The sequence below is a fragment of the Dipodomys merriami genome, unplaced genomic scaffold (assembly GCF_024711535.1).
Source record: "Dipodomys merriami isolate MVZ:Mamm:240054 unplaced genomic scaffold, mDipMer1.0.p SCAF_10, whole genome shotgun sequence".
Taxonomy (NCBI): Eukaryota; Metazoa; Chordata; class Mammalia; order Rodentia; family Heteromyidae; genus Dipodomys; species Dipodomys merriami.
Window position 1 is genome coordinate 25,947,515 of NW_027202271.1, and position 26,151 is coordinate 25,973,665.

The 26,151-nt window shown below is 39.7% G+C and overlaps 1 protein-coding gene across 2 annotated transcripts in view; it reads left to right on the top strand.

Moving 5' to 3' along the window:
- Positions 1–25,889, top strand: part of Srgap1 (SLIT-ROBO Rho GTPase activating protein 1) — a 239,096-nt gene extending 213,207 nt beyond the window's left edge. For both annotated transcript variants that reach the window (XM_069987909.1, XM_069987912.1), the window contains exons 16-22: positions 4,526–4,631; positions 7,719–7,943; positions 10,022–10,101; positions 14,888–15,068; positions 16,356–16,490; positions 16,624–16,963; positions 20,478–25,889. In XM_069987909.1, the coding sequence (XP_069844010.1) occupies positions 4,526–4,631; positions 7,719–7,943; positions 10,022–10,101; positions 14,888–15,068; positions 16,356–16,490; positions 16,624–16,963; positions 20,478–20,855 (1,445 nt within the window). In that variant the 3' untranslated portion in view covers positions 20,856–25,889. The remainder of the gene's footprint in view (positions 1–4,525; positions 4,632–7,718; positions 7,944–10,021; positions 10,102–14,887; positions 15,069–16,355; positions 16,491–16,623; positions 16,964–20,477) is intronic.
- Positions 25,890–26,151: the final 262 nt, after the last annotated feature.

Consider the following 26,151-nt stretch of genomic DNA (forward strand, 5'->3'; position numbering starts at 1 on the left):
AACTTTTATATTATAGAAAAATTTACACATCTTCAAAAGAAAATATACAGTATAGTGGACTCCCACAGAGATAGTCACGGGCTTTCACAATGTTCATCTCTTGGCTAAATGTAAGCCACTAGCATGACCTCTGTAGTAGCATATCAATTATCTGTGTATCTATGTATGGAAAATGAGGATTACTTTCTCTTTTTCCTATTATATTTTGTATCACAAGCAATATCAGAACCATGACCCAGGGGTTCATGCCTGAAATCCTAGCTACTCAGGAGGCTAAAATCTGAGGATCAAGGTTCAAAGCCAGCCCAGGCAGAAAGTCTTTGAGACTCTTATCTCTAATTAACCAGCAAAATCAGAAGTAAAAGTATGGCTCAAGGGGTATAGTGTGCCAGGCTTGAGTGAAAGAGCTAAGGAAAAGCACAAAGCCCTGAGTTCAAGATCCCACCTTCCACGCATGTGCGGACACACACACACACAAATCAATCATTGTAGGGTATACTTATTTATTCATTTATTTATGTTGGTACTTTTAAAACACACAGAAGCAGCTGGGTACTGGTGGCTCACATCTATAAATCAAGCTACTCAGGAGGCTAAGATCCATTATTGTGGTTGGAAGCCAATGTAGGCAGGAAAGTCTGTAATTCTCTTATCTCCACTAAACTACCAAAAAAGTTGGAAGTAGAACTGTGGCTCAAGTGGTAGAGAGCTAGCCTTAAGCAAACACAAGCTCAGGGACAGTGTCCAGGCCCTGAATTCAAGTCCCAAGACCAGTGCGCGCGCGCGCACACACACACACACACAGAAGCACATTAGAAAAAAATTCTCTTTCTCTCTTTCTCTCTTTCTCTCTTTCTCTCTTTCTCTCTCTCTCTCTCTCTCTCTCTCTCTCTCTCTCTCTCTCTCTCTCTCTCTCTCTCTCTCTCTCTCTCTCTCAAAACACTGCTACCCAGTAACAATGATGTGTATGCCAATGGGTGACATTGTGTGTATAATAAACTACAATACATATTATAATGTATTAGTATATAACACAATGTTAATACCATTATAATACCCTAAGAAATTTAGTTTCCTAAAATCATCAAATAAGCAGTTAATTCTTTGTGTGTATGTGTGTGTGTGTGTGTGTGTGTGTGTGTGTATGTGTGTGTGTGTGTGTGTGTCCAGTCGTGGGGCCTGAACTCTAGGCCTGGGCACTGTCCCTCAGCTCTTCAGCTCAAGGCTAGCGCTCTACTACTTGAGCCACAGCGCCACTTCTGGCTTTTTTCTTTTTGCTTATGTGGTGCTGAGGAATCGAACCCAGGGCCTCATGCATGCAAGGCAAGTGCTCTACCACTGAGCCACCTTCCCAGCCCAATTCTTTTTTAAAAATATTGTATTATTATACAATTGTATGTGATCAGTGCAGAAAAGTTATACAATAAAGAATAAATCATCCATAATTCCTTTACCCAGAGATAATATTAACATTTTAATGTCTTTGTCTCATATCTATGCTTTTGAAAGCAGCTTTCATGAAATGTGATTCTTATACTATACAATCTATCCGTTGAAGTGTGTAATTCAAAGGTTTTTTTGGCTACTCATAGGATTGTGCAGCCATTACCATAATCAATTTTAGAGCATTTTTAATATCCCAAAAGAAACCCAATTAGCATTTGCAATCACTTTCCATTTAGCTATAACTGCTGGTACCATCAGCGCAGTCGCTGATCCTTTGCTGTCTCTGTGGGTTTGTGCAATCTGGCTATTTCACATAAATGGAAACCTACAGTGTGTGGTCCTTTGTTTCTGGTTTGCGCTTAATGTTATACTTGAGCCCTACCCCTAGTCCCCTTTTCTAGTTTTTTTTTGCCAGTAAGGTCTCCTGTTTTAGTCCTGGCTGGTCTCAGATCACAATCCTATCTCTTCTCCAGAATTGCTGGGACCATTACACACAGCCACTGGGGCTTCTTTCTGAGGTAAAGAAATTATTCTAAAATTGATTGAGGTAATATTATATAGCTTTGAGTATCTTAAAAATAAATACACTATATAACTTATATGGGCAATTTGTATAGTATGTGGAACATATTTGTGTAAAGCTATTTTAAATAAAATTATATCAAGCCATACTGGAACAAACCCCCTTAGTTTTAGACATTCAGATTGTTTCAGTAATTTGGTCATCATACCAGATAATCTGACATACCTCTCAGTACATATGCATCTATTTGTTCATATCTGGTGGCTTCAAAAAAAGAAAAGAAAAGAAAAGAAAGTAAACTCTTTTCCTAGTACTATGTGTTATTATGTTAAGAGATCTGTCCACTTTGGTTTTGTCTATAAATTCTAAATTTCTTTTTGATTTTATATAAAAATGTTTTTAGGATTTCTTTTTGCTTTTTATCTTTCTTTCTCCCTATTTTTTTAAATGGAACTGGGGTTTTTAATGGAACTGGTCTTGAATGGACTGGGCAGACCCTCTTCCATCTGAGTTGGTTCTTTTATTTTTTTCAAGATAGGGACTTCAGTCCTCCTATTTATGCTTCACTGTGTCACTAGAACAACAGGTACATGCCACCACACCCAAATACTAGTTGGGATGAAGTCTTAATTTTTTTCCCCCAAAGTAGACGCAAATTACAATCCCCAATCTCTTCCGCTCAAGTAGCTAAAATTGTAGGCTTGAGCCCCCACCCCTGGCTTTATTTTCTCCCTAAAAATTATTTGACCAGTTGAGTATCTGAGTAAGTAAAGCTTTCTAAGCTAAGACTCCATTTCTCTACTAACTTCAAAATACTTCAAGAGAACAGGAAAGAATATTAACACACTTATTTCTCTCATGCTAATAATTAACTAGGGGAGAAAGCAAACAGTTTAGTTCATAGAAATCAATCTATAGTTAATATAGAGATTTCCAAGTATTATTTTCATACCTAAGAGAACACATGGTAACTCCTGTCAAAGCAAGGATATAATCCATCCTAAAGTACTAGAATATAGCTGATATCTCTTTCCCTTTCATTTACATGCAGTCATCACTCACTCCCTTAACATCTGAACGTTCACTGTGAATGCCAGCATTTGGGCTACAGAAATCAGAAACATTTGTGTACATGTTAAATAAATTTTAGATTTTCTTTATGAATATCAAAGACTTTCTTTAGCTGAGTGCCCATGGCTCATGCCTGTAATCCTAGCTACTCAAGAAACTGAGATCTGAGCATCACAGTTCAAAGCCAGCCTGGGCAGAAAAATCCATGAGACTCTTATCTCTAGTAAACTACTCTGAAAAGTCCAGAAGTGGTGCTCTGGCTCAAGTGGTAGAGCACTAGCCTTAAGCACAAAGAAGCCCTGAGTTCAATACCCAGGACGGGGATGGGGGAGGGAGGGTTGGGGGAGTTTTCTTCCTATATAGGGTAAGTTTTCATCTTGTCATCTCTTATTTTTGAAAATGAATACAACTAATGCTGCAGAAAAACTGGCACTGGAGGTAATAGCCATTTAAACTTATTGTTGTTTCTTGAATAATATACAAGTTTTGTTTTGTGGCAGTACTGAGGTTTGATCTCAGGACCTGGGCACTGTCAGTTAATTTTTTCTTCTCCTAAAACTAGTTCTCTACCACTTGAGCCGCAGCTCTACTTCTGACTTTCTATGTGGTTAATTGGAGAGAAAAGTTTCACAGACGTTTCTGCCCAGACTGACTTTGAACTGTGAGCCTCAGATCTCAGCCTCCTAACTAATTAGAATTAGAGGCATGAGCCACCAGTGCCCAGCTCTAACATGAGATTTGTGGTGAATTCTTCACACACATTTTCAGGACACTGTCACACCCCAGGGCTGTGCAGTTAGGATGCTGATGGAAGAACCTTGTCTTGCTGGGAAAAGAACATAAATTAGCCTTGGGAGCTTTGGGCACATTACCAAGATTGGATGAATGCCACTTTTACTTAATTACATGAGATCCTGAATTGTGGGCACAAAGCCCAGCTTAAAAGAAAACTAAATAAAATCCTGATTTTCTTTGACAATGCTTATGAGGGAAAGAAAAGATCCATCTTTCCATCCAGCATGAAATTGAAGAGCCATGAATTGCCAGCTAGAAATTCACATTAATCAGAGTGTCAGTGAGCAACTATAAATTTTGAACTGCTATCTGGACTCTGGAAAGTAAATGAGTCATTTGTACCAGAGCAAACGCTTGTATAGCATGCCAGCTGCAAGCCTACTTAGCAGCGGCCAGGTAAAAGTCTCGTTTTGCTCCCATGATGAAGGCCTTTGGGACACATAGACTTGCCACTACCCCAGGAATGCCAGCAGTTCTGTTTGACTTTGATTTATATTTAGCACAATTGTAGAGACTTTGCACCTCGCTCTTAGACTTCCTTGTAGTTGTTTGTTTTTTATTTTAAGTCATTCTTTGATATTCCTGTTGCTTTTCACTCCACTGTCTTTTATTGACTTCCTACAGGCTCTTCAATTCTTTTTTTTAATCATTGTGACAAAATAGACATATCATAAAATTTGCTGTCTTTAGGAATAGATAATCTCTATGAGAGGGCGCTTCACATCCGAAAACTCCTCCTGACCCTGCCCAGGTCGGTCCTTATTGTGATGAGGTACCTCTTCGCCTTCCTCAATCAGTAAGTACCCTGATGTACCCTCATGCTCTGCCAAAATGTCTACCTGAATTCTGCCAGTGTGCTTGGATCCTATAAACTATTTATCAGCAGAATCAGAGAGAAAGTGATTGAATGTAGACTGAAGGCACATTTTTCCCCCTCAGATAAAGGCCTTGGCGTGATATATGAAAGCTGTGTCCCAGATGCAAAAACTATGACTGGCTAAAGTTGTGAGAAAAAAAATCCAATATTACTAAAAATAACATTTTCCAGTGAAATGTGTGGGTTTTTTTTTTCAACTTCCATCCAAAGCTAATGTCATAAAGCGTTTGTCAACGTGATGAAAAACACCTGCTCATTGCAGAAATTTTCTGTAATGTTTAATGTCATAGTCAGGGATGAAGTGAAATTGGAGATGTAACATGTAAAGATTCAAAAATGAATGGCTGCCTATTCCCCATAGTGAGACCTTGTGAAGCAGGAAATATTTCTAAACCAATATAACAAATGTCAAAAAGGTACCACATTAGCTGGGTGCTGGTGGCTCATGCCTATAATCTTAGCTATTCAAGAAGCTGAGATGGTGGTTTGAAGCCAGCCTGGGCAGGAAAGTCCATAAGAATCTTATCTCTAATTAGCCACCAGAAAGTGGAAAGTAGAATATGACTCAAGTGGTAGAATACTGTCTTTGAGCAAAAAAGCTCAAGGACCTAGGCCCTGAGTTCAAGCCCCAGGACTGATACAGAAAAAGACAACAGAAACAAAGCAAAACCTCAAATTCTTTTCACAGAAACTTTACTTTGAATTTAGGCAACTTTTTAGTTATATTACCTCCTGGTATGTAGGAACATCTTGCCCAACTCATATTCCAAGTTCTCATGTTACGTAATAGTTCAGTCAAATGGTTGGAAATATAGAAATACAGGGCAAGTCAACGGTGGAGTAAGCTTGGGGAAATGTGCTCTCCTCTCAGTCTGGCATGAATTCCCCTTTATAAAATATCCTTCCTACAATATTTTCTCAACTCTTGTTTCACTTGAGGTTTTGCATTATCAAAGCCATGAAGATTTATTACAACCTGTTGGCTAGGCCTGAAATCAAACCCACAACAGGTTGGCTCCAAGAGCCAAGTATTAGGCAATAGGTAAATGCTGGCAGGGAATAAAACAGAATGGGACTCAACTGCTTGCCCTGTGGTGCCTAAAATAGTCCCAAATGATAGTAATAGAAGCTATTTGTTCTGAAAGCTGCGTGCTTCATTTTTGGTTGTATGTTTTCCCCCACCCCACCCAGTAGCAATTCTTGCTGGCCCTCTCCTTGCTTTCTAAAATTTTTTCTGACACATCTGAGCAAAATGAACCACAATTGAGTAGGAAAACCTTCTGTTAATTAAGGAAGTTCTCAAAGCCTGAATCCAACTCGTCATGAGAATGGAAAATGCACCATGAGTCAGATAATTGGCCTTGCTTCCCATGGTTCTACCCAAAGATGGCCTCCTGCTCCTGTTATCTGCTTTCTTCCAGAGATCAGGACCCAACCTTTAGCTCAGGACACTTGAGAGAGGAATTTTGCACAGAAAGATTAATCTTTTCTATTGTAAAATTCAAAACTTGGAAATACTGTTTTTTTCTTTTATTGTTATGAATTGGTTATACAAAAGAGTGTTAGTCTAACAAACCTGTTTATGTATAAAAGGCTTCTTGTTCATAATCACCCCTCTACCATATTCTCTCCCTCCCTTCTTCCCCTAGGAAATGGCATTTTCACATCAAGCTTTGGCCAGGATTAAAATAAAACCCTGGAAAAAGATTGTGATTCTTCTCACTGAGCTCCAATGTGTCATTTGTTAGTCTGTTTTTATTGATTCAATTTTTTAGGTACTAGGGCTTGAACCTCAGGGCTTTGGCGCTGTGCCTTGATTTTGTTAAGTCTGTCATTCTACTACTTACGCCACAGCCTTAATTCCCCAGCATGTCTTTTGACAATTAGACCATTCATACTCTGAATCTTCTCCCCGATGCTCCCATTTTCAAAACGATCTGTAATGTGATCGTTGGCTGTTAGTGTGAACTTCTTTTTATAAGACTGCATATTTGAGACCTGGCAGAAGGGAAGCACATATGTTAGCTGTGGAAATGATGCTTTTGCGCTTTCCCCTTTCTAGAATATCTTATTTCTGAAAAAAACGGTAAAAGATCATGTCAAGTGGTATCTCAGTTCCTTTGTGTCTCATTATCTCCTTTGTGACTGTCACTGAGTCTCCTTTTTCTCCTTCACTTGTCATCTGTTCACCTGGATTGTACATTTCCTTTCAAGACTGACATTCTATACACTCAGAGATAACGTCTCCCAACTGCCTATGAAAGCAACTTGCTCATGTATATTAGCGACATCAAATAAAGAGCCAGCTCTTTCCAAGTCACCTGTGAAAATATTTCACAAATACCTATTACACTGCATTTGTAAATTAGCATGAGACAACTGGAAATCATCTACCAAAGTATATGATTAAATGAAGTTTTTAAGTGAAAGATTCTCTTCTCCTTCTCTTGCCCTTTAATGTCTTTTATACCACAGGTTGCCTTCTGGTGTTGACAGATTTACCTAAAAGAGATGATAAAGCCTCGAGTTATTTAATTCCTTTTAGTAGTTACAAAGAAAAGATGCTTTGTTTTCTCCTACGTTTTCTCAAGATTTACAAGAGAATAATAGTGAAATGGGAGATATTTTTGAAATTTAAAACCATCCATAAATCTTTATGGAAATTGTATTGTCCCTTTCAAATTTATGATCAGCATTGAGAGCCTGACATAATATTTACAAATGGATTTCATCTTCTTGTTCCAGGTCACCATCATCATGGATATTATATTAAACTCTCTTGAAAAATAATACTTCATAAAACAAAGTTTCTACTGAGTTGAAAGTCCTATGTCATTTTACCTTTCCTCCATTGCCCTGGTGTCAGCTGTAAATGGGATGGAATATCATTTTATTGTAACACTAAACATCAGATAACATATTTTAGATCCTTGTTTGAAAATAATTACTGAAAATAATCCATCTCCCCTTGTTCTCGTACAACTTCTTCCTTTTTTCTTTTCATAGTCTTTCACAGTACAGTGACGAGAACATGATGGACCCTTATAACTTGGCCATTTGCTTTGGCCCAACATTGATGCCTGTCCCAGAAATCCAGGATCAAGTGTCTTGCCAGGCTCATGTGAATGAAATTATCAAGACCATCATCATCCACCACGAGACTATTTTCCCAGATGCTAAAGAACTGGATGGCCCTGTTTATGAGAAATGTATGGCTGGAGATGACTACTGGTAAGTCCAAGAATTTTCATCTTCCCCCTGCCAAAAAAACGTTATAGAAGTATGACTAAGAAAGCTCATATTTATCCCTCTCTTACCCCTGAGGATTATCTTTGAGAAGAGTCTACCCTGTTGTGGTTTGTTCAGCAAATAAAGCTTTGATGTTATATGGCTATGTTAACTTTATTGTTACATTAAGTATAGAAAGGATAACTAATTGAATTAATAGCTTTCATTTTTCATTCTGTATGGGGTGTGTGTGTGTGTGAGAGAGAGAAACAGAGGAACTGAGAGTGTGTACCTGGGCTTGAACTCAGGGCTTCATGCTTTCACTCTGCTCTACTTTATTTTGCTTATGGCTGGCACCCTACCACTTGGGCCATGCCACATGTCTAAGCTTTCCCCTGGTTAATTGGAGATAAGAATCTCAATGGTTTTTCTACCTGGTATGGCTTCAAACCATGATCCCAACCTCTTGAGTAGCTAGGATTACAGATCTGAGCTACCAGTTCCTGGTATCATTAATTTTACTTTCACATTCATATTTGTTAAAGGCCAAATGATGTATTAAGACTATATCAGTAAGTTCTGTTGTCTTGTTCAATTTGTCAAAGATCAAAACTGTGAATGTCTTGTCAATGTGTTGTATCCTGGGACATTTTGTGGTTACTGCTTTTTCCAAACAAAGTAAAAGGGATTAGGAATATGGCTTAGTGGTAGAGTGCTTGCCTAGGATGCATGAAGCCCTGGGTTTAGTTCCTCAGTACCTAATAAACAGAAAAGGCCAGAAGTGGTGCTGTGGCTCAAGTGGTAGAGTGCTAGCCCTGAGCAAAAGAAGCTCAGGGACAGTGCCCAGGCACTGAGTCCAAGCCCCAGGACTGGAAGAAAAAGAAAAGAAAAGGAGGGAGGGATGGAGATAAGAAAGGAAGGAAGGAGGGAGGGAGGAAGGAAGGAAGGAAGGGAGGGAGGAAGAGAGAGATGGGAGAGAGGGAAGGAAAAGAGGGAAGGAGGGAAAAAAGGTGAAAGTTAGCATGATAGTTTTACAGCCAGTAACTGGCTTGAGTTTAAACAGAAAATCAGTAAGATAGTAACTATCTTTGTCCCTGTCCTAGTCTCTATACTGGCCCACCAACCCCACAAATGTAAATGGAGTTTTACAGTGATATGATGTTAGTATTTGTCAGCATACATTTGAGGAGTGGTATGGTATTGGTGAATGATCAATTCTAAAACAAAAAAAATCATGATTCCTCTGCAGATATAAATGTGTGCATGTCAAGAAATGAGACAGAGGATGCTACAACCACTTCCCAAAGGTCAAAGAACCACCAGTTTCTATGCAAAAAAAGGAACAGCAAGTCACAGTTGCAGAAACTGGACTGTGTTGGTTGATCTTGTAGCTGGATCCAACAAACTTGCATTGCTTTGGCTAACAACTATTTATAATTCTATCCATTTTCTATTAGTTAACTTCTGTCTTCATAGAATTGAAAAATAACCTAGTCAAAGACAGATGCATATATATAGACTTATAGATAGATAGATAGATAGATATGCAAATAAAGTGAAGATACACACATCAAATTCAATTGTGAAATATATACTTGAGCACTTATGTGTAAGGCACTGTTTGAAGCTAGGTTCTGGAAATGTAAATGAATAAAAGTAAAAGAAATTAGATAGAAAGATATCATGGAACCAGATAATTGATGGAGGTTCTAACATTTATTCCTTTGGCAGACTAGCAAATAATACTTTTATCACTTAAGTCTCATATGTTTTTCCTCACAGTAGCAATTATTCATTCATTAAAAAAGAGGGCTGGGAAGGTGGCTCAGTGGTAGAGCGCTTGCCTTTCATGCATGAGACCCTGTGTTCAATTCCTCAGCACCACATGAGCAGGAAAAAAAAAGCCGGAAGTGGCGCTGTGGCTCAAGTGGTAGAGCATTAGCCTTGAGCTGAAGAGCAGGCCCACGACTGGATCCCGCTCCCCGTAAAAAAGAAAATGAAGCTGCAGGTGTGGCTTAAGTCTTGGATCCTGAGGTCTTCTCCACTTTAGTTTCATGTGAATTTCCATTTCTGCTTCACAGTGACAGCCCATACAGTGAGCATGGTACACTGGAGGAAGTCGACCAGGATGCTGGCACAGAACCCCACACCAGTGAGGATGGTAAGGCCTTGGCTTATGCTGCTGGAAACCCTACTTTCTATCATTTCTTCCTTAACAATTAAGTTCCTAGGGCTTCTTAGTTTGGTTTAGTTTGGTTTGGTTTGGCTATAGTTTTCTTTTTTTGTTTGTGAGCGTACACTCTCTATATAAGAATTCTTGGTGGTCCTTTATTAGGTATATGTTTTGCAAATATCTTCTGCACTGAAGTTTTGCTTTAATTTTAATTTTAATTTTTTAATTTTGTTTGTGTGTGTGTGTGTGTGTGTGTGTGTGTGTGTGTGTGTGTGTGTGCACACGGACCCAAGACATGGGCACTGTCCCTTAAGTTTTGTGCTCAAAGCTGAAGCCCTACCACTTGAGCCATACTTCTTCTTTTTTTTTTTTATTTAATTTTATTTTATTTGTGAACATACTGTACAGAGGAGTTACAATTACATGGGCAGGACAATGCGTACATTTTTTACCAAGCATTGCAGCCTCCTCCTTTGTTTACCTTTCACATCCCTTCCCAGCCTCCCCCTTCCCCCCCAAGAGCCATACTTCTTCTTGCTATTTGGTGGTTAGTTGGAAATAGGAGTCTCGTGGACTTCCTACTCAGCCTAGTTTTGAACCTTGATCCTCAGATCTCAGCCTGCTGAGTAACCGGGTTATAGGTGTAAACCACTAGTGTCCAACTTCCATCTTTTCTTCTGTCTTGGGTTTCTTTGTTTCTCTGTATGGTTCATTTCTTTTTCTCTTTGGACTTCACTGTTCTTTTGCTTTCTTCATTGGCAGGAACAGCCAAGGCAAAGGCCCGCCCATTTCTCTTCCCAAATATCAGTATCTCCACCATGACATCTGTCAGTTATTCTTACCTCCTGACTATTAAAAGAGTAGCTTTGAGGGCTCTGTGTTTTAGTTATCATTTTGACCATGTTTACATGATTTTGCAAGGAAGAGAAGGACAAATATTCTCACCCAGAGCCAACCTCCAAAATCCTAGATTAACTAGAACTAGTCTAAATGAACTAAAATATTGATTACCTTTTTGATTGATAGGTATTGGTAGTTCTTTTGTTTCATTTTGTTTTCTCTGACAGACTACCACTTGAGAGTGACCTTTGTCTTCAAGGTTGGTTGTCACAGAACATCATTCTCTGTAAGGGAAATAGGTAACAGATCTAGAAAGAAAAGTAAAGTCCCCCAAAGAAAGCATGATGTTAGAATTTCATAGTAAAATTGCAGGAAATGGAAATGTAAGACTTAATAGAAATGTAAAGACTTAATAGCACCAGGTAGCCTGGTAATCAGGTTTGCTGATTTTTTTCCCCTTTGCACAATAAACCATGTTGGAAAATTAAGGACCACCTTTACTACCGTTACAATTTACACCTGCAGATTCAGCATTCTGTAGGACCTTAAAGGACAGCATGATGCTCTTGTCTGTGAAAAAGCTCTTGTGTGCCATGCCCTAGGATTGATTTGCCATACAATGCCTGGACTAAGCTGTGTGTAAATAGCTTATTGATTGACACTTGACTACGAAATGGGTCTCAAGAGAGTAGAAAGAGTCAAACTAATGAAACTGCTCAGAATTACTAGTTTATGTAGTAGGATTACCAATGAAATATTTTTTGATTCATCTGGCTGTTTTATTCATAACTGGTCCACATTTCCATAAAATAAGAGAATCTGATCTTCCTATTGCTTGTTTTGAAAAGTAGTAATAAAAAGAAGAGATTATCTGAGGTCATGATTATGAAATTGTGATGACATATGTATATGTCTGTTAAGTTACCTTACACAGACCTTGACCAGCATCAATAGTGTATCACGGAATGCCACTAAAGACCACTAATACTGATCTCATTTCTCCATGGCATAACGTATAGAGACTGTACGTCCTTGGGTGTAACCAGTATTTTTACTTTTTTTAGTAAAACCAAAAATGTATGTGTGTGTTCACACAGGAATTTGCAAATTATGCATCATGGAGTTATTTTTAATGAATTAGCATGTCATTTCCCTGTTCATGTTTACTTCTGTCCTCCAGGGGAAACTGAAGTACAAATTTTGGTATCTTTCCTCTCAGATTAACCAAAACTCCTTCTTTATCTACAAGTTTAGAACAAACAAAAAGTCATTATGTTTAAATGTAATATTGTATCTCCTTCTCTATGAGGTAAACTTGTACATATTTAATGAAGCTGTTACTATATTATTTTAATAAGAATTTATTAAATTTTATTAAATATGAGAATTTATTAAATGTGAGAATACTGTTAACACATGTTAGCAAATAATAGTTGTTGGAAGACAAACTTGTTTTACATGCAAATTATAGTGTGGTACTATGAAGTAGCTAAAAGATAACACATTTTTCTTTGTTTTGAAAATGTTTTGCTAAAATTTACATGGGCCCTTCATCCAAGGTAAAACGCAAACTTTCTTGATGTTGAGTTTTGTGCTTTTACTTTATGTATCTCAAGGTTTCTGTGTGTGTGTGTGTGTGTGTGTGTGTGTGTGTGTGTGTGTGTGTGTGTGTGTGTGTGTGTGTGTGTGTGTGTGTGTGTGCGCGTGTGTGTGAATACCAGTATGGGGTTTGAACTCAGGGGCTTGAGCTCTTGCTTGGCATTTTCACTCAAGGCTGGAGCTCATGTAGTAAGCTTAACTTCCAGCTTTTTGCTAATTAATTAGAAATGAGTGTCTTGGGTTTGTCTGCCCAGGCTGGCATTGAACCATAATCCTCAGATTCTTGAGTAGCTGCAATGGCAGGCATGAGTCACTGTGTCTGGGAATTTTGAGGAGGGAATGAGTAGGAGATTTCCCTGCTCTTAGGAAATTTTGATTTATTAACTGAGAAACAAAAAGCTTAGCTATCTTTATATAAATTTTCTCATGTTATTCTTATATATACAAACAACAGGTATTACGGTAAAATTTTTGAAAAATCACCTCTTTTAAATGGGAAAATTTGTTAGTAAGGGAAATAGAAAACAAGTGTCAGAGAGACAGGAAAAATCTGATCTGTAATTTGTACACATATGTGTTTTGAAATTAATATACTAAGTGTTTAGGGAATAAGGTTTTGCTCATTGTGCAGACAGATCTATATAAATATATGCCCCTTTTTAGTGTGTGTGTGTGTGTGTGTGTGTGTGTGTGTGTGTGTGTGCATGTGTGTGTGTGTGTGTGTGTGTGTGTATGCATGCCTGCCCATCCAGGGGCTTGAACTCAGGACTTGGGCATTGTCCCTGAGCTTTTTGTGCTCAAGGCTAGTGCTCTATCATGTGAGCCACACTTTTGCCTTTCTTTTCCTTTTAGTTGTTAATTGAAGGTAGGGGGTCTCACAGACATTCCTACTCAGGCTGGTTTTTGAAACACAACCCTTAGATCTTAGCCTCCTGGATAGTTAAGATTATAAGCATGAGCCACAGGTGCCTGCTTCCCCCTTGCTCTTTTTATTTCTGTTCATTACTGAGTAGAAGTTTTACTCCCCTATATTGATGTCAGGGATAAAGAGGAGATGAAAGACTATAAGCCCTGCATTGAGGATATTTTTGCAATAGATTGGATCATGAAAAGTCAGTCCCATAGTGATTTAGCTTGTCCTCTTGTTGTCCTTCAATATTTGGTTGAATTTCAGCTCAATTCCAGTTTTAGGTCAAGAGTTCGGGGCTTTTTTTTTAATGTTTTATTTTAAGATCATGGTAGACTTACTGTGTGCAGTTGTAAGAATACAGAGAGATCTTGTCTACTGTCTCCCTATTTCTCTCAGTGGTAATCATACTTCACTGTGCTGTATCACAATCAGGAAATTGGTGCTCATACAACCCATCCACCATATTGACATTTCAACAGTTTTACATTCGTTCATGTATGTGTGTTTGTGGGTGTGTGTGCTTGCTTAGTTCTCTATAGTTTTGTCATGTGGACAGATTTCTGTGACCACAGTCCTAGTCAAGATAAAAGAGTAGTTCCATTGCCAGAGTTCCTATGCTGCCCTTATAGCCACAGCCACTCCCTCTATTACCACCCCACCAACCCACTGACAATTACTCATCTATTCTCCATGTCTCTAATTAGGCCATTTAAAGAACACCATGTAGATGGAATTATATATAGCATGCAACCTTCTAAGACTTTTTTTTCACTCAATATCTGTTCTCCTTTTAACATTTTTTGTTTTACTTACTTTATTTTTCATTACTTTTAAGTAATTGTACAAAAGAGTTTCAATTCAACATGTTAGCACATTATCCTTTCATCTCTAGAAAATAGGATTTTTTGAATCTGATATTTTAATAATGAAGATCTAAAATTTGTACTAATGTGAGAGAAAAAGTTATTACTTTGGGTGACCATTTGAAGATCTGACAATTCCAAAAAAAACAGCTTATGAGGAAATTAAAAATATTCAAATAGGATTTATAGTTCTGACTTCACTTGACTTTAATATAGTTGGACACTAGTGGCTCATACCTATAATCCAAGCTACTCAGGAGGTGAGATCTGAGAATCGTGGTGCGAAGCCAACATGGACAGAAAAGTTTGTGATACTCATCACCCATTAACTACCAAAACTCAGAAACAAAAAGCCAGATGTGGAGCTGTGGCTCAAGTAGTAAAGCACTATAGCCTTGGGTGAAAAAGCTAAGGGGCAGTGTTCCTCAGTCCTAAGTTCAAGCACCAAAAAATAAATACTAAACTGGCATTTTCATTTCTTAAGAAGCCTCACATAGACCTTTCCAAGTGTGTTTGATGCCTTCCTAACAGCCCTGCCCTTGTCCTGGTGTGTTCATTGTAGAGTGTGAGCCCATCGAAGCAATAGCCAAGTTTGACTATGTGGGCCGGTCCGCCAGAGAACTGTCCTTCAAGAAGGGAGCTTCGCTGCTGCTGTATCACCGTGCATCTGAGGACTGGTGGGAAGGCAGGCACAACGGCATCGATGGGTTGGTGCCTCACCAGTACATAGTGGTACAGGATATGTGAGTAGTTCCAGCTTCTGTTACCTTAGGAAACCAGCTCTTGTTCCTAACTTTACTTTTAGAGAGAGAAAAAAAAGGAACAGAGAAAAAGCATAGTTGTTCACCTTCCTAGTGATTCTGCCGCTAACAGAACTTTAGGACCCAGCCCACAGGTATTCATGTCCCACCCTTGGAGGCTTGCTTAGAACCACCAGCTGTGGAAGACATGTTTTGAAACTTTTGGGTTCTTAGAAAAGTAACATCTGCAGAGAAGGGACTTAGAAAGCTGAAGTGACATTGGTGATTCCCAAAACAGCTGTGTTGTCTTTCGACGTCTGCTACTTTTTGCAATCCCAGATTCCCAAGATGGGGAGTAAATGATTTACAGCCTAAGCGAAATCACTTCTGGGAGATGGTGATTGTTTTACCTTTGCTGCAAGGAAGTTCTGATTTCAAAAATATTTAAAGATATGGGAAGATGGACATAAGAAGTGACAGAAATGGTTATAAAGTAATATATACAGTATATATCCAATATAATCTATATTTTCTAATGATATTACACAACCTATTACCAATGGAAGAGAGCTTTTCAGTGGGAAGAAAATATGTTACATAAAATGTATACAATAACTTCAGTGATTTAGCAGAATCTTAGAAGTATTAAAATATATAGGTGAATAGCAAAAAATACTATGAATCTGTATAGACATAGAGCTATACATATACAAAGTAAACACTTATGTGTTTACTTAGAGACCTAAATAATATAGATTCAGATGCACACACTCATAGATATGTGTTATATGACTAAGAGAAAAGCATAGAGGAATGTTTCCTAAGATTCTAATCCTAGAAGTCTCTCTGGACATTATAAGTGATTTTTTTTTTTATTTTTGGTTGGTCATGGGTCTTGAACTCTGGGCCTAGGCACTGTCCCTCAGCTTTTCAGCTCAAGGCAAGGGCTCTACCACTTGAGCCACAGTGCCACTGCTAGTTTTCTGGTGATTAACTTGAGATAAGAGTCTCACAGATTTTCCTGCTCGGGCTGACTTTGAACAACAGTCCTCAGATCTCAGCCTCCTGGGTAGCTAGGATTACAGGCATGAGCCACCAATGGTCAGCTTATAAGTGATTCTTATTTCACTCCTTTTTTATATCTGACCTTTTCAATTGCTCTCAGCAAAATTGCATTGTATTGATAATGGAAAGCTGCATTAATGAAAGACTTACGTTCATAAATGTCATCCCTTATTTCCTTTGTCTCTGCTCATCCAAACCCTGACTCTCGATTCTCCTTCTTTTTAGGGATGATACATTTTCAGACACTCTGAGCCAAAAAGCAGACAGCGAGGCCAGTAGTGGGGCAGTCACTGAAGACAAGTCTTCATCTAAGGATATGAACTCCCCAACCGATCGTCATTCTGATAGTTATTTAGCCAGGTAAGTGAAGTCTGCCAATCAGACTCCTAGCCCTGTTCTTTTCCAGGAACTGTGAGAAGCCACCATCCCCTCAACCTCGCACTGTTTACCCAGGGTGATGAGCTCTCTTATTTCTCTTTCTATGGATGTCTAGACAAAGAAAAAGAGGAGAACCACCCCCTCCAGGGAGACGTCCTGGCAGGACCAGTGATAGCCATTGTCCCCTTCATCCCCCACATACTCTCTCCAACTCTTCAGTTGACCTGGGGTCCCCAAACCTAGCCAGTCACCCCCGAGGCCTGCTGCAGAACCGTGGCCTCAACAATGATAGCCCTGAGAGGAGGCGTCGGCCGGGCCACGGCAGCCTGACCAACATCAGCCGGCACGACTCTCTCAAGAAGATCGACAGCCCTCCCATCCGGAGGTCCACGTCATCAGGACAATACTCAGGCTTCAGTGACCACAAGCCGCTGGACCCAGAGTCCATTGCTCAGGTACAATGCTTTTCTTGGAATATTACATTTAAATCCCTGGATATGAGGGTAGAAAAGTGGAAGATTTATGCTCCATAGCTGTGTTTTTAATATAATCAACCTAACCAGACAGAAAAGAAATGGCTCATTTCTTTTTGGAAAGACTGGGGTTTTGAACCCAGGGTTGTGTACTTGCTACATGGGTTCATTACCACTTGAGCAATGCCTCCAATCCAAAATAACTAATTCTTTAAGGCCTGGTTGTCTCATCTGAAGAGACCAGTACTGATTTAAACAGCAATATGGCAGGAAGACAACAGGTAGGACATTCAAACCTGGCATCGGAAAACAGCCAGGAAAATATGGGAAAAGAAGAAGAGAGGGGCTGGGAAGGTGGATTAGTGGTAGAGTGCTTGCCTAGCATGCATGAAGCCCTGGGTTCAACTCCTCAGAACCACATAAACAGAAAAGGCCAGAAGTGGCGCTGTGGCTCTAGTGGTAGAGTGCTTGCCTTAAGCTGAAGAGCTGAGGGACATCGCCCAGGCCCAGAGTTCAAGCCCCACGGCCAACAAAAAAAAAAAAAAAAGGATAATTGGGGCTAGGAAGGTGGCTCAGTGGTAGAGCGCTTGCCTTGCATGCCTGAGGTCCTGGGTTTGATTCCTCAGCACCACATAAGCAAAAAGAAAAAAGCCGGAAGTGGCACTGTGGCTCAAATGGTAGAGAGCTAGCCTTGAGCTGAAGAGCTGAGGGACAGGGCCCAGGCCCAGAGTTCAGGCCCCATGACCCGACCAAAAAACAAATAAATAGACAAAGTAAATTAAGAACAACACTATGAATGAATTACCATTTTGCCTCCTGGATTTTTCTTTTTCATAGTACAGGATATCAGTAAATACATTTATAAATAGTGACAAAGGATTTGGTAATAGAGTAATCAAAAACATCCTTAACGCCGGGCACTGGTGGCTCACACCTGTAATCCTAACTACTCAGGAGGCTGAGATCATGAGGTAGCAGTTGAAGCCAGCCAGGCAGGAAAATTTGTGAGACTCTAATCTCCAATTTCTACCAAAAAGCTAAGAATAGAGTGGTTCAAGTGGTAGAGGATCAGTCTTGAACAAAAAAGCTAAGGGGCAGTGACCTGAGTTCAAATACACACATACACACACACACACACACACACACACACACACACACACACACACACACACACACACACACACACACACACACACACAATTTCCATTTTTCAGCTATCACTGAAACTTAAAAACTACCTAAACAGCTCAAAAAAAAAATACGAATGAGAAGCCCAGCACCGATAGATCACCCCTGTAATACTAGCTACTGAGGATTGCAGTTCAAAGCCAGCCCGGGCAGGAAAGTCCATGAGACTCTTATCTCCAATTAACCTCCAGAAAACCAGATGTGGTGCTGTTGCTCAAGTGGTAGAGTGCTTGCCTTGAGGGACAGATCTGAGGGACAGTGCTTAGGCCAGAGTTCAAGCCTTATGACCAACAGAAGAAGAAAAAGAAAAAAAGAAAAGAAAATGAATGAGAAATTAAGGAAAATATTAAAACTGGTTCCTCTTAATAAAAAATACCCAAAGAAACCTGTCCTGATATGACATTTTCCCAAGCTATTTTGAGTATTCTAATGAAAGAGAATTTTTTAGGGTAAATTAGATTTTGTGATGAGTTTGATGTCATTTTTTAAGAAATAAATGAATTTTAAGTGTACAGCAATTCCTTAGTTAAAAAATAAATAAGGCTTTTGACTTTTTGAGTTCTTTTTGTTTACAATGCTATGCAAAGCCCTTTGAGACATATTTAGAGCCAGTGATATTTGATTATAGGTGAATTTAATGATTTGAGGAATCCATAACATCATATGCTCATAATAAGCAGGTGGAACATGATTTAGGTTAAAGAAAAAGAGATTCAGGAGCTCCAGAGTAGGAAGGAATAAGAAGGGTTTTTTTTTAATCCTTTTGAATCAGGAAATCCCTTTTTCTTTCTTCACATTTAAAAAAAAATTTGTTGTAAAGGTGATGACTATGTTACAGTTACATCAGTAAGGTCATGAGTACATTTCTTTTAAAATAGTTATCCCCTCCCTCACTGTTATATTGGTTCATTCTTTGTCCCACTGTTTCTGTGATTCCCTTTCCCTTTCTGTCTTGTATATAAGGAAATCCCTTTCTTATAAATCATAAAAGCTAAAACTCGGTCCAAGCATGGTTAGTGTATTCCTGTACTCCTAGCTACTCAAGAGGATGATATTGGGAGGATCATGATTCAAGACTAGCCTAGGCAAAAAGTTAGTAAGACTTTATCTCAACAAATCAGTATGGTGACTCATACCTTTCATTTCTGCTATGTAGTAGAAGGACCATGGTACAAGGCCAACTCCAAGCAAAGATTTGTAAGACCCTATCTGAAAAATAACCTTAATAAAACCCAAAAGGTTGGGAATGGCATGACTCAGAGGTAGAGCATTTGCCTAGCAAACACAAACAAGGCTCTGAGTTTAAATACGAGTACCACAAAATTTTAAAAAGAAAGGAAGGAAGGAAAGAAAGAAAGAAAGAAAGAAAGAAAGAAAGAAAGAAAGAAAGAAAGAAAGAAAGAAAGAAAGAAAGAAAGAAAGAAAGAAAATTCAACCAATTCTACATATTCTGGGGCAAATTCTCTTGAAATTTTCATATTTTTTAGGCACATATGAAAGTAATCACTGGTAAAATGATATCACCATCACAAAATGTGCTTTGTTCTTCTTTATCTTTCCATCTCTAGTCTTCAGATTTTCCCATGAGAATGAATGTGTTCACATCGTGTATTCACATCATGTGTTCACTGATTGAATGACTGTCTCTTCTATAACAGTCATTTCCCTGGGAGCAGAATTTTGGAGAATTCCTAAGGCTCCTTCAAAGGCTAGTTAGTGCTCTAAAATTATTTGTTGAGTAGATGAAACCTAATTTTTCATTCCTATTTATAGTTATTCCTTGAATAAATATATTATTATTAGGATGTGATATTCAAATAAATATATTTATTCTAATTTTAAAAAATTAGTATAATTTGTATATTCATTTTGACCTGTTGAGACACGTTCTCTCTATGGAGCCGCGCTATCTTGTAGCTCAAATGCGCCCACCTTGTACTGTAATTGCGGGCAGATAGTACCACTCCAGCACTTTAGCATCTGAATTTAAGTTAGCCTTTACTGTAAGTTGAAATAGAATCCTATACGAATAAGTCAGCATGCCAAGTAGAGACTACCAAAAGTTGACTTGGTATCTTAGAATGACAACTATTTGATGTATGGTTCCATGAGCCATGGCATCTTGAGCTCCAGAACATTTTGAGTCAAGCTAATTGCATGAGCTGGCATTATGTTTATCTTCTCCTCTATAGACTATTAAGTTCAAATATTCATACTCTTGGTTGGCCTGTCTGCTCTGAAATGAAATATATGGGTTTCTGTATATTGGTCTTATCAGTCCACTCTCTTTCTGATTATTTTCCAATAGGATATTGAAGAGACAATGAACACTGCTTTGAATGAACTCCGTGAACTAGAGAGACAGAGTACGGCAAAACATGCCCCCGACGTGGTGCTGGATACCTTGGAACAAGTGAAAAACTCTCCCACCCCAGCCAGTTCCACGGAATCTCTCAGCCCTTTGCACAGCGTTGCCCTCAGGAGCTCAGAGCCTCAGATTCGACGCAGCACCAGCTCCTCCAGTGACACCATGAGTACTTTCAAGCCAATGGTGGCACCCAGAATGGGTGTGCAGCTGAAGCCCCCAGCCCTTAGGCCGAAACCAGCTGTGCTTCCAAAAACAAACCCTACCATAGGACCTACTCCACCTTCGCAGGGTCCAACAGACAAGTCTTGCACCATGTAAAAACCTGTAAGGTCATTAGGGGAGGTGGCTTAAAAGAGAAAACGGATTAGTGACAAAAGTCAAAGATCCGTAACTTTCCTTAGTTCTGTGCTTATGATAACTGGAGATCTTTTGGCTTTTCTATGTTGTCGAATGTAATGTCTGAGACTAGTTAAAATTAACACGGGCATTTTGTAAATTTTTTTAAGTAACTGGACATATGTCATTTTAAAGACAATTAGAATCACTTAGACTTACTTGAAAACTCCAATGCTGCACCACTTGTTGTGAAGGTAACACTGCTCCCTGCATTCTACACTGCTCCATATTTAGTGTAGTCCAAGTGAGTCTCCTAAAAGCAGGAGAATCCAAGTTCCAGGTTGGTAACATGGGGAAACAAGCTGGAAGGTGATCCTGCATCATTTGGTAGCTGATAATGAGTACCTGCTCCCACGCAAGCCAGGGTCCAATTCCTGCTAGACTTGCCATTGGCACAAGGAGATGCTCCAGTGGGACCAAGGTTTGGATAGATTGAAAGACGGCCTCCTCCCTAACAGTCATTTCCCTGGGTCCAGCTTAAACCTGTTGGGAGGGGTTAGAAATTCACAGTTGTTGCTTGAACTGAACTTGGGGAAGGAGAGAATGGCACTGTCTCCAAAGCTATTGATGTTACCCTCTCCATGACGTCCTAAAAGTTTCCAAACCCATCCACTGCATTTGCCAACTCCTATAATGATCTGTTCTTCAATAACTGCCTAGGGACAAAAACACAATATTCCTAAATCCCTGGGCTCTCCTCTGTGGCACTAAAGAAAGCAAACAGGATGTGAATCCTAGAATCACTCTATTCTTCTCTAGCTAAATTATCTTGCTTCCTTCAGGCCACAAAGGCCTGATGATCCTAAATTTAAAATCCCAACTCCTCTCTCCCTTTCTCTCTTTGAGCCAATCCATACTGGCTATGGTACTTGAATAAGAGGAGGCCAGGCCATCATGGGAAAATTACCTCATGGTCCCAGGAATTCCCTCCCAGTGTCATACGACAGAACCATGATTTTTTCTTTTCGTGTTAGTGTCTGGTCTTGTTTTGTCTGTTTTGTTGTTTGCTTGTTTTTTCTTCTTTGACTGAAGTCTCTAATTTAGTCATTTGAGCTCAGATAGGGACCTTCTTTTTTTTTTTTTTTACCCTCAGTACATAGATAGGTTTGGTTTTTCTTTCGCCCATATTTTTGCCATATTTATTTCTTCTCAATCTTAAAAGAATGTGGAATTTTTTGTCTCGTTTTGTTTTTCTTCATTTTGGTGCTGGGGATTAAAAGTAGGGCCTCCTGTATGCGAAGCACACTTTCTATCACTGAGCTACACAGCCACCTCTCCAAAAATTATTCTGAATACAGTTATTTTCACTAAGGTACAAATCACCAGTGTCTGATATCTGCACACCTATGATCATTTCAGCTGCACTGTCACTGATCTTCCCCATGAAGAAAAATGGATGCCTCAGCACAAATCCCTTTGACCACCGTGGATTACCTTCTAGGTTTAAACTGGCAGCCTACCTAAAAGTTGGTGCCCTGTGGGCTTTAATTCATCAGCCCATTGGTGAATGCATCACGCAGAAAAGAATCCGAATTTAAGCTAAAATCAAGATTATTACTTTGGTCTCTACCTCAGTTTTCCAGTCTAGACATTCTATTGAACAAAGAGATTAATGAAATAATATTTCCTCTGGTTTCTTGGTCAGCCTAATTTGAAAAATGGATTGAATGGTGGTTTGGATCCTCTCCGTCCCTTCCCCCCCTCCCCCAAGGATGTCCAGGTATGGTAAAGTTTTCAGAACCATTCTTGTTGCGCATTTTGAAAAAGTGGTCACGGAGACTCCACCAGGACTGAGCTTTCAATAGCACTGAACCTTTTAAACAAGCCTCTCCAAGGTTCTGTGGAAGTTGAAACTTTCCTAAATAATCCCCCAGGAGGTTAAAATAATAACAATAATGAGGATTCCTCTTTCATGGGAACATCGGATGTTAAGAGAAGGCGCAAGAAAGACAAAGGTGTTTTGAATTTGTTTTTAAATGACTTCACCTGCTTTCATGTTCGCTTTTTTGGATCTTACTTTCACAAGCTTATTCCATCAGACATCTCTCTGCAATCCTCCTCAGGGTTTCTTCCCTTTTGTATGTCCATCTATGCCTCTCTGCCCCTTACATCAGGACTCCTTTGGATGATGGGGAACACACTGCTGAAGATCCTTGGAGCTTCCACGGCTGTGTCTTCTTTAAGGACACAACTCCTACTGGATTTCCTTTGCTCCCTATCTACCTGTCTCCATCATTTCTCCCTATAGTATTATTACCTCCAAGCATTTTTCCCCTCTCAATTGTACATGGAGGCTGTGAATCCTCACCAGTGAATTTACAGAGGTAAGATGGACACTCCATCAATGATCTAGACATCCTGTCAAGCTTGTTCCACGCTGCCAGCAGCAGCTACACAGGTTCTTCTGGCACATGACCTTTCTTAGGACCACAAGTGCAGCAAGAAGAGGAAAGGCACAAGAAAGAGAGTGAGGAAGAAGAAGAATGAGCTCTGGAGATGTTACTCCTTCTTGGTTCAAGGGTCTTTGCAGTGTTCTTGGTGGTTTAGGGAGAGAATCGTTTTAATGATGGTAAACTATGGTTCTAGAAAGATTGCCCAACTCCCCCTACATTGGCATATGTGTTCATCGCTAATGGAACTGTATGTTCGCACCTATCACTGACATAGAGTACCAGATCAGCTTTTGGTGTGGGTTGGGGGGCTTGAGGAGTGGATTGTTAGGGCAGAGAGTAAGGTACTTAATGCATGTTTCCTGGAGTGTTTTATAAACTCTTTCCAACTGCTAAGTGGCACTTTTTTTAAGTTATCTTTTATTATCTTTAGTTACACAAGGGAGTTATAGGTAGCACTTTTTAGAGCACCATGGTCTTCAGTGTCAACACCACTCTTCCACAGCTTTCCATGTCTTGGAGAAACTTTTAATGCCCCTGGAGACTTCCATAGAGTAATTTACCGAAGTCCCACTTAACCTACCACACTGAGAATAAACAACTATCGATGAATATAGAGTTCCAAGGGTCAAATTGTGTCCTTCAGGAGTTTTCTGTGTATTTTTTTCCATTCCTAAAATGGATTTATAATTTAATTATAAGAAAGAAGTGCTGGGCACCGGTGGCTCACGCCTATAATCCTAGCTGCTTAGGAGGCTGAGATCTGAGGATCATGGTTCAAAGCCAGCCCGAGCAGGAAAGTCCGGGAAACTCTTATCTCCAATAGACCACCAGAAAACCGGAAGTGGCACTGTTGCTCAAGTCGTAGAGCACTATCCTTGAGCTGAAGAGGTAAGGGACAGTGCTCAGGCCCAGAGTTCAAGCCCCATGACCAACAAAATAAAGGAAAAAGAAAAAGAAAGAAAGAAGGAAAAGAAGTGATAGGTTAGTAGTGCTATCCTTAGCATTTAGAAATAACATAGCTTCTCAAATCTATGAGTTGAAGAAACCATAATCTATTCATTAGAGTCTCTCTGAAATCTAAAGTTATAAAGCCTATGGTTTGGACCAGGCATGGTAGTTCAATCCCACCTACTCTGGAGAGTGGAAGTAGTGGCAAAAAGCATGAGACTGATCTAAAAGCAAACTAAAGCTAAAAGTTCTGGGTTTATGGTACAAGTAGGAGATCGTGAATTCAAACCGTAGTACCACCAAGGGTGGGGGTAGGCTATGAGACTATTAAGGGGCATTAGAAGACGTGTTATTTGGGCTGATACATATTCCTGACCACAGCAGTAAGACGCCAGTTATGCAGAAGATGCATTTGGGACTTCATCTTGCTTTCAGTTCACCACAGAGACACTGGGACACGAAGCAGCTTAGCATTGAAGGCTCTATCCACATGTAAATAGAACCCCCTACTCCAAGTCTCCCCTGGGTCAACACCCCAAGCTCCAGCTGGGCTGGAGCATTAAGGGTTTCATGTGGGGTGACTTTGACACAACTAGATAAAAACAAGCCTGAATTTGAGCTTTCACTTACCCTAATATACTTCCTGGAAAAATACAATAGTCTATGTGGTATAATCAAGATGGGTACCTGTATCTTTAAATTACGTAGGGATTTTTGTATGTTTAAATAATTGTCTTGGGTTCCATAATGCTTATCTTAGAAACTGTTTAGTAAAAGAAAACTATATAAACCGTGCATATGTGAATGCCCACCTTAGGGCATTCATGCAAGTTCAATGTGTAGTGTGATGGCTATTATAGATATTTAAAGTAGAGTAAGTGACTGTGTAACAGGAGAGACTGCTATTTACCTGCGTACCTAAGGGTGACTCCTTGCCCACGTAATTAAATCAGTATTGTCCTTTCCTGTCATTTGATCAGTTGCAGTACTGGTAGCTTCCCGCTTGTGACTGTTACCTAATTGTGTCAATGTACATCTGTAGTATGTACATGTGAAAGTGCCTTTCTATTTTAGAGGAGTGTAGTATTGCTCTTGTACTGTTACCCAACCTATGCCCCACCCACGTCCTCTTTTCCCCCATTCCTGTTGCCCACCTGCGTGTTTTGGAACTTCTTTGCCCTCTGCCCGCCTCTTCTCCATCCCCACCTATCTGGGCCTTGGTGCTCAGTCTTGTGTGTCTTGCATTCTAGTCTCAATCATCAGACTGTCTCGTTTTCCTCGTAGACGTGACTGTGCCTTTCTCACCCAGCAGTGCCTCCCCTAACCCCATCCTCCCATCTCATACTCATCCACACCCCACTAGGCACTGCTGACTGCCATTGTGTTCCCCAGGCTCTAGACTGCCTCTGACCATTTCATCCCTCCTCTCTGAGGCAAAGATAAAGGGGGATGGCTTTACAGTTCTGGAAAAAAAAAAAATGTTTTGTTAACCTGTCGTGACAATGCACTTTTATGTATAGTACTGTACATTTTGGCATGTACCATTACAGGCTTCAGTATACAGTCGGGTTTGTTCTTTACGGTGTATCTTTATAATAAATACGATAGTTCTGGTCACCTCTGTCTGCTTACACTTTGGTGTGATTCTCTGTGGTGTCTGTTGCTTTCATTTTCCTCATCACTATATCCCTTCCCCCTAAGAAGTGGGTTGCACTCAAGAATATGACATTAGAAACTTATTGGTGCTGTTGTTGGGTCTTGGAACTCAAAGCCTGAGTGCTGTCCCTAAGCTTTTTTGCTTAAGGCCGGTACACCTACCACTTGAGCCTCAGCTCCAGTTCCTGCTTTTTAGTGGCTAAGTGGAGATAAGAGTCTGA